The sequence below is a fragment of the Cetorhinus maximus genome, chromosome 5 (genome assembly GCF_964194155.1).
Source record: "Cetorhinus maximus chromosome 5, sCetMax3.hap1.1, whole genome shotgun sequence".
Lineage (NCBI taxonomy): Eukaryota > Metazoa > Chordata > Chondrichthyes > Lamniformes > Cetorhinidae > Cetorhinus > Cetorhinus maximus.
The window spans coordinates 141,418,208-141,431,105 of record NC_135883.1 but is presented as its reverse complement, the minus strand read 5'-3'; the positions used below and the strand labels follow the sequence as shown (position 1 = coordinate 141,431,105).

Sequence of the window (12,898 nt, the reverse complement as noted above, 5' to 3'; positions counted from 1 at the left end):
AGTCAGCATGGATTTACAAAAGGGAAATCATGCTTGACAAATCTACTGGAATTTTTCGAGGATGTAACTAGTAGAGTTGATGAGGGGGAGCCAGTGGATGTGGTTTATTTGGACTTTCAGAAGGCTTTCGACAAAATCCCACATAAGAGGTTAGCGTGTAAAATTAAAGCGCATGGGATTGGGGGTAGTGTATTGAGATGGATAGAAAACTGGTTGGCAGACAGGAACCAAAGAGTAGGAATAAACGGGTCTTTTTCCGAATGGCAGGCAGTGATTAGTGGGGTACCGCTGGGATCGGTACTGGGACCCCGGCTATTCGCAATATATATTAATGATTTAGATGAGGGAACTAAATGTAATATCTCCAAATTTGCAGATGACACAAAGCTGGGTGGGAGGGTGAGCTGTGAGGAGGATGTAGAGATGCTTCAGTGTGATTTTGACAAGCTGAGTGAGTGGGCAAATGCATGGCAGATGCAGTGTAATGTGGATAAATGTGAGGTTATCCACTTTGGTAGCAAAAACAGGAAGGCAGATTATTATCTGAATGGCTTTAAATTGAGAGAGGGAAATGTGTAACGAGACCTAGCTTTGTCTGCCCTCTTCCCCATGGCAATGTGCAACACATCAACCTTACATCCAGATAAAAATGCTAATTAGCTATCCTTAACCACATCTCCTTTTCATCTTAGAAGTAAATGGATAGTTTATAGCCCAACTGTTTACAACCTGATAGTTGGGACTGGGACTTTGGGAGACTCAGGGCCTACTCATTGTAAACTCAGAGACTGTTGCCATTGGTCTCCAAGAGTAAATACCTTGCACCTTCTTCTCAGTAAAACAATCTAAGCTTTCTCCAACCACCCAATCTTACTGCCAGATAGACTGGTCACATGACCCCCTTCATTTATCCTAAATTTAAAGCTACAGTTCCAAATTAAAATGACCTTCTAAACCTCATTATTGTAACAAGCCCACTGGCATTATTCAGGAATCATGGGTGGGATTTTCTCCACCATGCACTAAGTATGTTGGTGGGCGTAAAAACAGCGTTTCTCAGCACCAGCCACCATGGCAGGATTTTGCGCCTTAACATCTGCTTCCTGCCTCATTAATTATGCACACATGGGAAACACTCAGATCGTGGGAAGGCGGCCACTGATTTGCCCACCAGGCTGTGAGCACACCACTTCCTTACTCCGGGCGCCATATTTAAACAGCAACCGTGCACAACGTTCTCAATGCATGCAGCCCAGGACTGCTGAAGACATAGTCCCGAAAGCCAAGAAGATGGCAGCCCTCAAGTTTAGTGTTGCCTCCCTGGGGCACTTGCCCCCCAACCCTAACCCTAACCCGCCGCAATGTCCTCTATCCCTGTGATGGCCACAGGAGGTCCACCAACCTCACCACTCTGGCTTGGAAGGTGGTGGCAGGGGTTGTCAGTGCTAATGCTGTACAAAGGAGGTCAGCCACCCAGTGGAGAAAGAGGATGAATGATCTCATCCGTTCCATAAGTCAACCGTCTGGTCACTCTCAATCCACACAAGTCCATCAGACATTCACAGGGATCCCACACACTGTCAGCTCAAGGGACATCACCGCTCACACACACACACCTTCACATCTCCATCTAGGCTTATCTCCTCTGGAGCTTGTGTCCTTCACTATAGAGGATATAAAAAACATTCCAGTAGTAGCTGTAAATAGGGAAGTGGAGGGAAGAGAGGAATTTGTGAAATTACAATCATTGGGGAAGCAGTACTGAGCAAACTGATGGAGCTGCGGGCTGACAAGTCTCTGGGTCCAGATGGACTTCATCCTCAGGTCTTAAAAGAAGTGGCTAGTGAGGTAGAAGATGCGTTGGTGTTAATTTTCCAAAATTCCCTAGATTCTGGATAGGTTCCATCAGACTGGAAACTAGCAAATATAGCCTCTCTATTCAAGATGTAAGGGAGGCAGAAAATGGGAAACTATAGGCCAGTTAGCTTGACGTCTGTCGTGGGAAAGGTGTTACAGTCGATCAGTAAAGAGGTTATAGCTGGGCACTTAGAAAAGCGAGGTAATTGGAAGAGTCAGCATGGCTTTATGAAAGGGAAACCATGTTTAACTAATTTATTAGAGTTATCTAAAGGAGTAACATGTGCAGTGGATAGAGAGGAGCCTTTAGACGTACTGTATTTGGATTTCCAGAAAGTATTTGAAAAGGTGCCACATCAAAGGTTATTTTAGAAAGTAAAAACTCATAGTGTAGGAGGTAACATATTAGCTTGAATAGAAGATTAGCTAGCTGGCAGAAAACAGAGAGTATGCATAAATGGGTCTTTGTCTGATTGGCAGGATGTGACGAATGGAGTCCCACAGGGGTCTGTGCTGGGGCCTCAACTTTTTACAATTTACATCAATAACTTAGATGAGGGGAGCAAAGGCAGGGTAGCTAAATTTACCGACAACACAAATATAGGTAGGAAAGTGTGTTATGAAGAAGACATAAGGAGTTTGCAGACGGATATAGATAAATTGAGTGAGTGGGCAAAAATGTGGCAGATGTGAAGTTGTTCACTTTGGCAGGAAGAATAAAAAAGCCAAGCATTACTTAGATGGAGAACGACTGCAGAATTCGAAGGTGCAGAGGGATCTAGGTGTTCTCGTGCCTGAGCCACAAAAAGTTAATATGCAGGTACAGCATGTAATCAAGAAGGCTAATGGAATGCTATTCTTTATTATAAGAGGAATTGAATAAAAGTAGTGATGTTATGCTTCAGTTATACAGGGCATTGGTGAGACCACATCTCAAATAGTGGGTGCAGCGTTGGGCTCCTTATTTAAGGAAGGACGTAAATGCATTGGAGGCAGTTCAGAGGAGGTTTACTAGATTAATACCTGGAATGAGCAGGTTGTCTCCTGAGGAAAGGTTGGACAGACTGGGCTTGTTCCCACTGGAGTTTAGAAGAGTGATGGGTGACTTGATTGAAGTATATAAGATCTTGAACGGTCTTGTCAAGGTGGACGTGGAAAGGATGTTTCTGATTGTGGGTGAGTCCAGAACTAGGGGGCGCTATTTTAAAATTAGGGGTCGCCCTTATAGGACAGAGATGCAGAGAAATTTTTTCTCTCAGAGGGTTGTGCGACTTTGTAACTCTCTGCCTTAGAAGGCAGCGGAGGTGGGGTCACTGAATATTTTGAAGGCAGAGGTAAATAGATTCTTGTTAGGCAAGGGAATCAAAGGTTGTCAGGGTAGATGGGAATTTGGAACTCAAAACACAAAGAGATCAGCCATGATCTTATTGAATGGCAGAGCGGCCTTGAGGGGCCAATTGGCCTACTTCTGCTCCTGTTTCGTATGTTCGTATGTCCTCATCTTATCCATCGTTCCACTCACCGCCCACACATAGCAGGCATCCTTATCTACTGCCCTAACATGCATCCTGCTCACTCTCTCCATCTGTCTTTATGCAGGACAAGCTCGCAAACAATCACAGGGAGAGGCCCCAGACTAGGTGGGTGGAATGCCAGAACTCAAGGTCCTCGTTGTCTTTGAGAACAGAGCCATCGGGCTGGTCGGAGAGAGTGTGGACCATGCCTGTGGCAACGGTGAGGTCGGCAGCAAACACCCATGTGAGGACCTTTGCACCAGCTCATCCCTGAAATGATGATACTGAGAGTGCATTGTCCTGTTTTAGAGTTGCCTGCCATGCACTAATTATCTCTACTTTCGTTCATAGGCACCTCTGCAAAGCTGCCAAGCCCTCAACCAGCCAGGCCCTTAGCCTGAGCCCTGACAATGCCTCAGATGAGGAACCTGAGGACAGTACCGATGAAAGCCTGTCACAGAGTCACACACCTCGGTGGTACTCAGTTCTCGGGGTCACAATCTGGCGAGCACAACGCACAATTTGGTCTGCAGCAGGCAGAGGCAGCGACACCGGAGGTTGCCGGCAACCGGAGCGCTCTTGGAGGCCACGATTCTGCAGTGTCGGATGACGAGCCCCCGGACTTGCTAAATCAGTTGGTGGAGCTGCAGCAACAATCACGGCAACATCAGGGAGGGATGGCAGCTGCATTTCTCAGATTGCAATGGATGATGGAGGAGTCTGTCTGTGTTCAGCCTGAGCTGATAGCGCCAGCACGCCAACACACTGAGGGCAACTGTTAGGATGGCGGTCACCATGGAGACCTTGGTCCATACACTGGTTCTGCACTGTTGCAGGAGCAGCACTCCATCGCTATAGCCATTGGTTGCACCCATGAGCGGCTATGTGAAAGGGGAAAGCGGAGCCTTGATTTCACTCCAGCTGTCCTTTCTCCTCAAGTAGTCAGCCAGGGGCTCTTGGGCACCCATAGGGAGGAGCAACAACAGCTGGACACCTCGGGGTCATCCATCCAGGTGACTCCGGGACTGACCGGCTGATCCCAATCCTGTCTTCCTGTGACCCCATCACCTCCAGCTCCACGGGCCGAGGAGGGCGCACCTGCCTCACAGCTGGCCACGCAAAGCGGGCCGGGGCGCTCCAGGTCTCGGGCCTCCAGAGGACGCCCGCCAATTTCATCACAGAAAACAGGGTGTAGCAGTCAGCAGGCTGCCTCCACCTCCACTGTGGATGTTGGGGAAGCATCCAGATGTAGCAGTAGGGTTAGGAGGATCAAGCACAACGGTGGCACAGGTGTTCACAACATTTATATAATGTTCACAAATGTAATTAGAATTGCACTCATTTCACATTTCCTCTTGTGCATGCCTCTTTTTAATGATGAACTGTGTTGCTGTCAATCAGGTGTGATACCATGGCCCCACTTATTGCGGATGTCGCTATCATGGGCCTCTCTATGTAGTGTGCATCCTTATCACCAAAGTGTGTGCCCCCTTTTCAGATCATTCTCATCATCAGTGATGCCTTGACCTTAATGTTAAACGTGCTTCTGGAAGGAACCTTGCTGACATGCTTTTTAGGGTCATGTCATGTTTATTCTTGGCTGTGTAAGATTGAGGCAGAGGTGTTCTCCTTTCTCGTCTGCATTCTTGAAAGGTGAGAGATGTGTTTACATATGGAGAAGGATCATATATCATACAACTCTATGTGTTCTTTGTCATCTGACAGGGTTTTCATGCAATGAGTCCATACTTAGAGCTTGTGTGTGCTGCTGTCTGCCAACCATGTTTCCAACTTTCCGAGTGTACATCTGCTAAACTCACCAATAAGTGGGAGCACCTTGCCACCTCAAGGTACCCAAGCTCTGCCCCTCTCAGCCACATTGTTGCCTTGGCGCTTGAACCAACAACCTTGAGCCTTTCTCAATCTGTAATTGTCTATATTGCAGCCACAAGGCTTTCATCACAATGTTGGGTGCATCCCATTACCTAAACATCGCCGAGACAAGTGATGCTAATTGCAAATGATGATTTTTTTTTGGGTGGTCAATAGGGCCTTTGAGCATGCTCTGGAAGCGCACATCATAGCTTTAGACAATGTTGAGGGGAGCAAAGGGATAGGAGCGAGGATGTACGGTAGCTGAAGTGTGCCTTTTACTAGCAACAACTTGTGACCTTAAGGGCTTCATGGTGTCTGAACAGTTTGGAGTCTGCAAGGGCCAGGGTTGGCAATGAGGGCACAATGTGAGTCTTAAAGAGGAGGCAATTTAATGCCTGGCATGCAAGTGGTTGTACGTCGTCATCCTCAGATGGTCCACATGCATAGTAAGGTGAGGATAAAAGCAGGCCAGAATCCATAACTGAGAGTGCCGGCTGTTAATGTGATAGAGAAGAAGGTGGCACAGAGGATTGAGTCATCTCTGATCATCAGTCATCACTTGCAGAATGCCCTCTGCTGCCTTGGCCCAAGCATCACCTATCAGTTTCACCATCTGAACACAGACTGAACACAGACTATGTTCTCCCATTGCTGGGGATAGATCTCCTTGAGGAGCTTTATCAGATTGAAGGCATACAGCTACCAGCCCACTGAGGATAATGGAACAGTTCCTGGCTCTTGTAGGCCGCCGTTGCGACTGGGATGCTGGAGAGACACTTGAAGAGGCAGCACCTTCTGGCGTCTGATGCCGGGACTCCCTCCTCCAATTAGCACCTCATCTCAGCAAGGACACATGCTCCCAAGGCTTCATTATCCTTCAAAATATCAGGACAATGTGAGCCTGATGTGTAACTATTCACTCTCATATTGAAGTGCATGGTTGAAATGAAAGGAATCACAATGCTGGTGGTCATGTTTGCCCATGATGGAGCGCACTTGTCCAAGAGAGTACTCATTGCAACTTATCGTCGTCCTCGCGGAATATAGTGGCTCTGAGGGCGTCAATTGCATGCCTGCCTCATCTGGCTCATACTATGGCCTCTTCCCCTGCACGCTTGGCTTCCTCAAAAACAATGCCCTCTTTGATGTTCTCACCGGAGGAGGCATGCAGCTACTTCATGTTAACATCTGGTAAGCCCTCCCTCCTTAGCAGCACCAGGTTGTGCAGCGCACAGCAAGCCACAAATATCCGTGAGACCCTCTGAGGAGTGTACTGGAGTACTCTGCTAGATCTGTCCAAGCATCAGAATCGCATCTTTAAGATACCTATGGTGTGCTGTACCAACATTCAGGTAGCGGCATGTCGGACCTTCTCTCTGCAGGATTCTGTGGCTGCTATACGAGTGTAATCAACCATGTTCTTTGCGTGTACCCTTTGCCACTGAGGGGGCAACCCTGAATCCTGTGTGGTCCCTTGAAGATGTCTGGGATCTGCGATCTACTTGAGATGTATGAGCTGTGGATGCTTCCTGGATATCTGCTGCAAACTTGCATGATCAGTTTATCATGGTTGCAGAGCAGCTATCCATTGAGCAAGTGGTAGCCTTTCATATTTATGTATTGGAGTGCCTGTTGCCAGGGAGCTTTTATAGCCACATGAATGCAGTCGATTGCACCCTGCACCTGTGGGAATCTGGAAATCTCTGCAAAGCCCAGTGCTCTGGCATCCTGGCTTGCTCGATCTCTGTTGAAGTTGACGTAATTGTGGACCTTGGCAAAAAGGGCATTTGTTATCTCATGTATGCATTTGCATGTGGATGAGCGATCCTACAGATGTCCCCAGTGGAGCCCAGCACCAATCTCTGGCACTAAGGACTCACACTTATCCTTCAGATCCTCCAGCTAACCGTCACACATCTTCCAGTGCTGCCAGCCTCACACCCACCTCTCTCAATAGAGACCACATATCTCCAGCTATTCAGACACACTGCAACACAATCACTGACATTCTGCCCTCTCTCTTGAAGTGGATCAAATCTTCCCTAGATACGGGGGAGGTGCTAGAGAATTGGCAAAATGTGACACCCTTATTCAAGAAAGGATGTAAAGACTGTCATTGTAAATATACGCCAGTTAGTTTAGCATCGTTGGTGGGTAAGGGTTTTAGAAACAATATTCTGGGAAAAAAATCAACAGGTACTTCAAGAGGTTTGAGTTAATTAAGGAGAGCTGGCATGGATTTGTAAAAGGCAGACCCTGCTTAACTAATTGAGTTTTTTCATGAAGTAACAGAATGTGAGGGGAAAGCAATAGATGTTGTCTATATGGAATTTAAGAAAGTCTTTGACAAGGTGCCACATAAAAGGCTGGTGGATGGTTAACAAAATTGATATACATGGAATAGGAAGGTCAGTGTTTGTAGTGACAAAAATAGCGAATGAACGTTTTTTTTCAGACTGGAGGATGGTAGTGGTGTTCTCCAAGGTACACTTTTTTTGTTGATATTGTGGTTTACAGTGAAAATGTAACCAATTGACTGCAACAGGATAAACCTAGCAGAATAGACAGACAAATGGAAAATGGAATTTAATACACGGGTTTAAATATAGTAACTGCCATGTAGATTTATTTAAATGGCTTCCATTTCTTTACTAAAATTGATGATCATCACCCCTATCTAACCTAAAAATCTGGCCATCTGCCAAACTAATAAAATTATTTCTATCCAGAGGTGATGCATTTTGACAGAAAGGATAGGGAGAGCCAATATAGACTAAATGGCACAGATCTAAAAAGAGTACAGGGAGAGGGGGATCAGGGGGTTCATGTGCATAGGTCTTTGAAGGTGGCCGGAAATATTGAGGAAGCAGTTAGCAAAGCACGGGTTATGCTGAACCTGTATGAAGTTCTGGTTAGGTAGGCCACAGTTCTGGGCATCACCCTTTAGGAAAGCTGTGAGGGTCCACGAGAGAGTGCAGAGACTACCAGAATTGCTCCAGGGACAAGGGATTTTAGCTACAAGGTTATGTTAAAGATGCTGGTATTCTCTTTGGAACAAAGGAGATTGAGGGAGATTTGATAGAGATGTACAAGATTATGACAAGTTTAGACAAGGATACATAGAGTAACTGTTCCCATTAGCTGATGGAACTAGGACTGAGGGAAACAGATTTAAAGTTTTGGGCAAGAGATGCCAGAGGGATGTGTGGAATGGATTTTTTCATGCAGCGAGTGGTAATGACCCAGAACTCGATGCCTATGAAGGTTGTGGAAGCAGAGGCAATGAATGATTTCAAAAGGAAGTTGGATGGGCACTTGAAAGAAATAAACTTGCAGGGCTACAAGATTAGAGCAGGGAAATGGGACTGATTGGACTGCTGGACAGAGAGTTGGCATGGACTATACAGGCCAAAATGCCTCCTCCTGTGCCGTAATGACTCTGACTCTAAGGACACCTGCATCTCCTGAGCCCTACAGAGGAGATGGCTCATAGCATCATTTGGACTGGCTATGACAGAACCTATGCCTACCAGGCAGCCTCCTGTCACTGTCAAGGAGCATGGCGGAGTCTGGCTTGAAGTCAGCAGAGGGCATGCTGCAGAGCTTGCCTCTGTGCCATCTCCCTGTCTTGCTGTAGACCCAAAGGCACTTGCACTGTTGCCCCTCTATATTTGTTGCAACCTTTGAGTGGACAGATGACCTATTCCTCTGCTCCTCCTAAGAGGGTGCAGCAACATTCTCTCACAAATCCAGGAACTCACCAACAATTTGGGTGCCTGGCCCTTTAAATAATGCTCGTGTAGGGCCCATTCTGTAGCAGAAAAATTGTCTAAGCCTGCAATGTCCAAGTTAGGGATCCTGGTGTTGCCTCAACCGTTTGGGCTGAGTGAAGTTAGTATCGATTCGAAACCTTTCAATGTGCTCAGGGGTGCCCCCGCGTGCTCCCTTCTCTTCACCAAACACAGTGTGCACAGGAAGCCACTGGTAGTGCTGCAAACCCCTGGGAAAGCAGCGCTAGGTCCTCTACACAAGGGAATTTTGTAGCCAATGTTTTGACCCAAATAATTCAATTCTCCGAAGGTATTTATTTACCTACATTTTTTTAAAACCAGCATATGGCAACTTGACAATTTCAACATACACGTTTTTAAAAAATTTGTTAATGGGATGTGGCATCGCTGGCTAGGCCAGCATTTATTAACCATCCCTAATTGCCTTTGTTCAGAGGGCATTTAAGAGTCAGCCACATTGCTGTGGGTCTGGAGTCACATGTATACCGGGTAAGGACAGCAGATTTCCTTTGATAAAAGACATTAGTGAACCAGATGGGTTTTTACGACAATCTGTAATGGTTTCATGCTCATCATCAGACTTTTAACTCCAGATTTTTATTGGATTCAAATTTCACCACCTGCTATGGTGGGATTTGAACCTTGGTCCCCAAAGCTTAACCCTGGGTCTCTGTTATACCAGTCTATTGACAATACCAGTATGCCACCACCTCCCCCATCTTGCATGTGTAAGGTATTCAAATATAAAAATTGATCTTGAAACTTTAAATTTGTGTTATTTTGACATTTTCCTTTTTTAATGATTATCAGAGAACCCGCCCGCTTAAAATTGAGGAAAATTTTACCAATCTTTTATATTCTGTTCCTTTGTTAGTGTCAGAATGTACCACGATAGATTACTTTGATAATTGGTAAACTGTATTAAAATAGAATTGTGATGTCTTGTATGCTTCTTAATGCCTTTAGGAAAATTCCTGCTAAGCAGATTGTATACTTTAAATAAAGATCAGATTGAAGTCAAAATGATACATAGACTTAAAGCAGTGGAAGCAAAAAAGAAACTTGATGCGTGAGTACATCAGCTTTCTTATTGCTGCTTTTCTCTTGTGTGATTTGATTTGCTTGTGCCTTTTTGTATGTCTTTGTATTTTTGTTTTTTCCACCTGAGGTGCAAAGGGTAAGTTTGGAGATAGAAGTGCAGGGAAGAGAAACTGCAGATGGGTACCTTTGATGAAAGCATGACAGCAAGTGAGAGTTTTTTGAGGTTGGGGATAGGCTTGTTGCTGGAACTAGGTGGTAGGTAATCTGAGGGAGTGGACAATGTTAGTTCCTGGGACAGTAATGGTGGCAAATGCAAGAGGGAACAGCATATTATGAGTACAAAGGTGGTTGAGGGAGTACATTGAGCAGTAAGTTGGGCTTGGAGAGAGGGAGAACAGTGCAAGCAGAGATGGGATAGGGAAATATTAATTTGTTTTAAAGTGCTTGCAGCTCTATCAGTAAACAACATGCCTTGGGCACTGGGGTGCATTATCAACCCTGGGAATGTTATTTTAATTTAAGTTGATAAATTTCCTTAAACTTTTATTACAGTGGGGTAATAGTGTCCCCTTAAATGGGCACTTAATTGGTAATGCGTTGTTTTATTTGTTTATGTGTTCCAAAAGAGGTATAACGAAGCAACAGCAGTATAAGCATCTTTTTAAAAATTCATTAATGGGACGTGGGCATCGCTGGTTGGCCAGCATTTATTGCCCATCCCTAATTGCCCTTGAGAAGGTGGTGGTGAGCTGCCTTCTTGAATTGCTGCAGTCCAGGTGGGGTAGGTACATCCGCAGTGCTGTTAGGGTTCAGGATTTTGACTCAGTAACAGTGAAGGAATGGCGATATATTTCCAAGTCAGGATGGTGAGTAACTTGGAGGGGAACTTCCAGGTGGTAGTGTTGCAATGTATCTGCTGCCCTTGCCCTTCCAGATGGTAGTGGTCGTGGGCTTGGAAGTTGCTGCCTAAGGAGCCTTGGTGAGTTTTGGCAGTGCAGTGATAGATGATACACACTGCTGCTACTGTTTGTCGGTGGTGGAGGGAGTGAATGTTTATGAAAGGGCTGCTAATCAAGTGTGCTGCTTTGTCCTGGATGGTGTCAAGCTTCTTGAGTGTTGTGGGAGCTGCACTCATCCAGGCAAGTGGAGAGTATTCCATCACACTCCTGACTTTGTGCCTTGTAGACGGTGGACAGGCTTTGGGGAGCCAGGAGGTACAAAAAAAAATTCATTCATGGGATGTGAGCATGATTGGAAAGGCCAGCATTTATTGTCCATTTTTTGTTGGGAGAAGGTAATGATGAACCATCTCCTTAAAACACAGCAGTCCATGTGATGAAGATCTTCCCAAAGAGTTATTAGGTAAGGAATTCCAGGATTTTGACCCAGTGACGATGATAAATTGCAATATATGTCCAAATTAGGATGGTGGCTTTCAGGGCAACTTTGAGGTGGTGGTGTTCCCATGGGACTGCTGCCCCTGTCCTAATAGGTAGTATAAGTTATGGATTGGAGGTGCTGTTGAAGATACCTTGGTGAGTTGTTGTACTGCTCTTTGTAGATAGTATCTGATGCAGCTACTGGTGGGTCAGTGGTGGAGGGAGTACTTGTCTGCTGCGCTTGTCCTTCTAGATGGTAGTGGTTGTGGGTTTGGGAGGTGCTGCCTAAGGAGGCTTGGTGAGTTCCTGCAGTGCATCTTGTAGATGGTACACACTGCTGCTACTGTGCGTCGGTGGTGGAGGAGTTATAAGTTTCAGTAAGATCACCTCTCATTCTTCTAAACTCCAATGGGTATAGGCCCAACCTGTTCAACCTTTCTTCATAGAATAAGCCCTTCATCCCAGAATCAGTCAAGTTAGCCTTCTCTGTACTGCTTTTAATGCAATTGTAACTTATTTTTCAAATAAGAAGTTCAAGACTGTACACAGTATTCCAGATGTGGTCTCACCAATACCTTGTCCAGCTGCAGTAAAACTTCCCTACTTTTATATTCCATTCCCCTTGCAATAAACAACAAACAATCCGTTTGCCTCCCTAATGACTTGCTGTACCTGCATACTAACTTGATTTGTGTACCAGGACATCTACATCTCTCTGTACTACCGAGTTCTGCAATCTCTCTCCATTTAAATAGTATACTGTTCTTCTTACCAAAGTGGACAAGTTCTCATTTTCCCACATTATACTCCATCTGCCAAATTTTTGCCCACTCATTTAACTTGTCTATACCTCTTTGCAGACTCTCTACCTCCTCTTGACAATTACTTTCCTACCTATCTTGGTGTCATCAGCAAATTTAGCTACCATACATTCATCTTCATCCAAATCATTGATGTAGATTATAAATAGTTGTACTGATCTCAGTGGCACTCCACTAGCTACAGCTTGCCAAACGGAAAAAGACCCATTCATCCCTTCTCTCTGTTTCCAACAGGAATTAAGAATAAAATAAAAATGTCGAAATCTCATTTAATACAGAGTACACAAGGGGACATGTTTTTAACATTTTTAAATTCTTTATTTATGTTTTTAAAAATCTTCAGCTCCTTGCTTTCAGAGCGCTTATCTGTGCAAATGTCTGTGCTTGCCCCCCTCCCACCCCAACCCCAACCCCAGCAATGGAGTCACATTAAAGCAGATTTCCTTCCCTAAAAAGCATTAGTGAACTAGGTAGGATTGCTGATTGGATTGAATTTAAATTCCACAAGCTGTCCTGGTGAGATTTGAACCTGTGTCCCTGGGGCATAGGCTGGGCTTTGGGAATACAGGTCTAGTGACATTGCCACTGCACCACCCCAGCTCGTCCTGAATGGTACAGGA

The 12,898-nt window shown here is 45.3% G+C and overlaps 1 protein-coding gene across 1 annotated transcript in view; it reads left to right on the top strand.

Moving 5' to 3' along the window:
* ak9 (adenylate kinase 9) overlaps positions 1 to 12,898 on the top strand; it is a 359,309-nt gene that overhangs the window by 135,338 nt on the left and 211,073 nt on the right. The window contains exon 18 of the mRNA XM_078542572.1: positions 10,004 to 10,106. Within this exon, the coding sequence (XP_078398698.1) occupies positions 10,004 to 10,106 (103 nt within the window). The remainder of the gene's footprint in view (positions 1 to 10,003; positions 10,107 to 12,898) is intronic.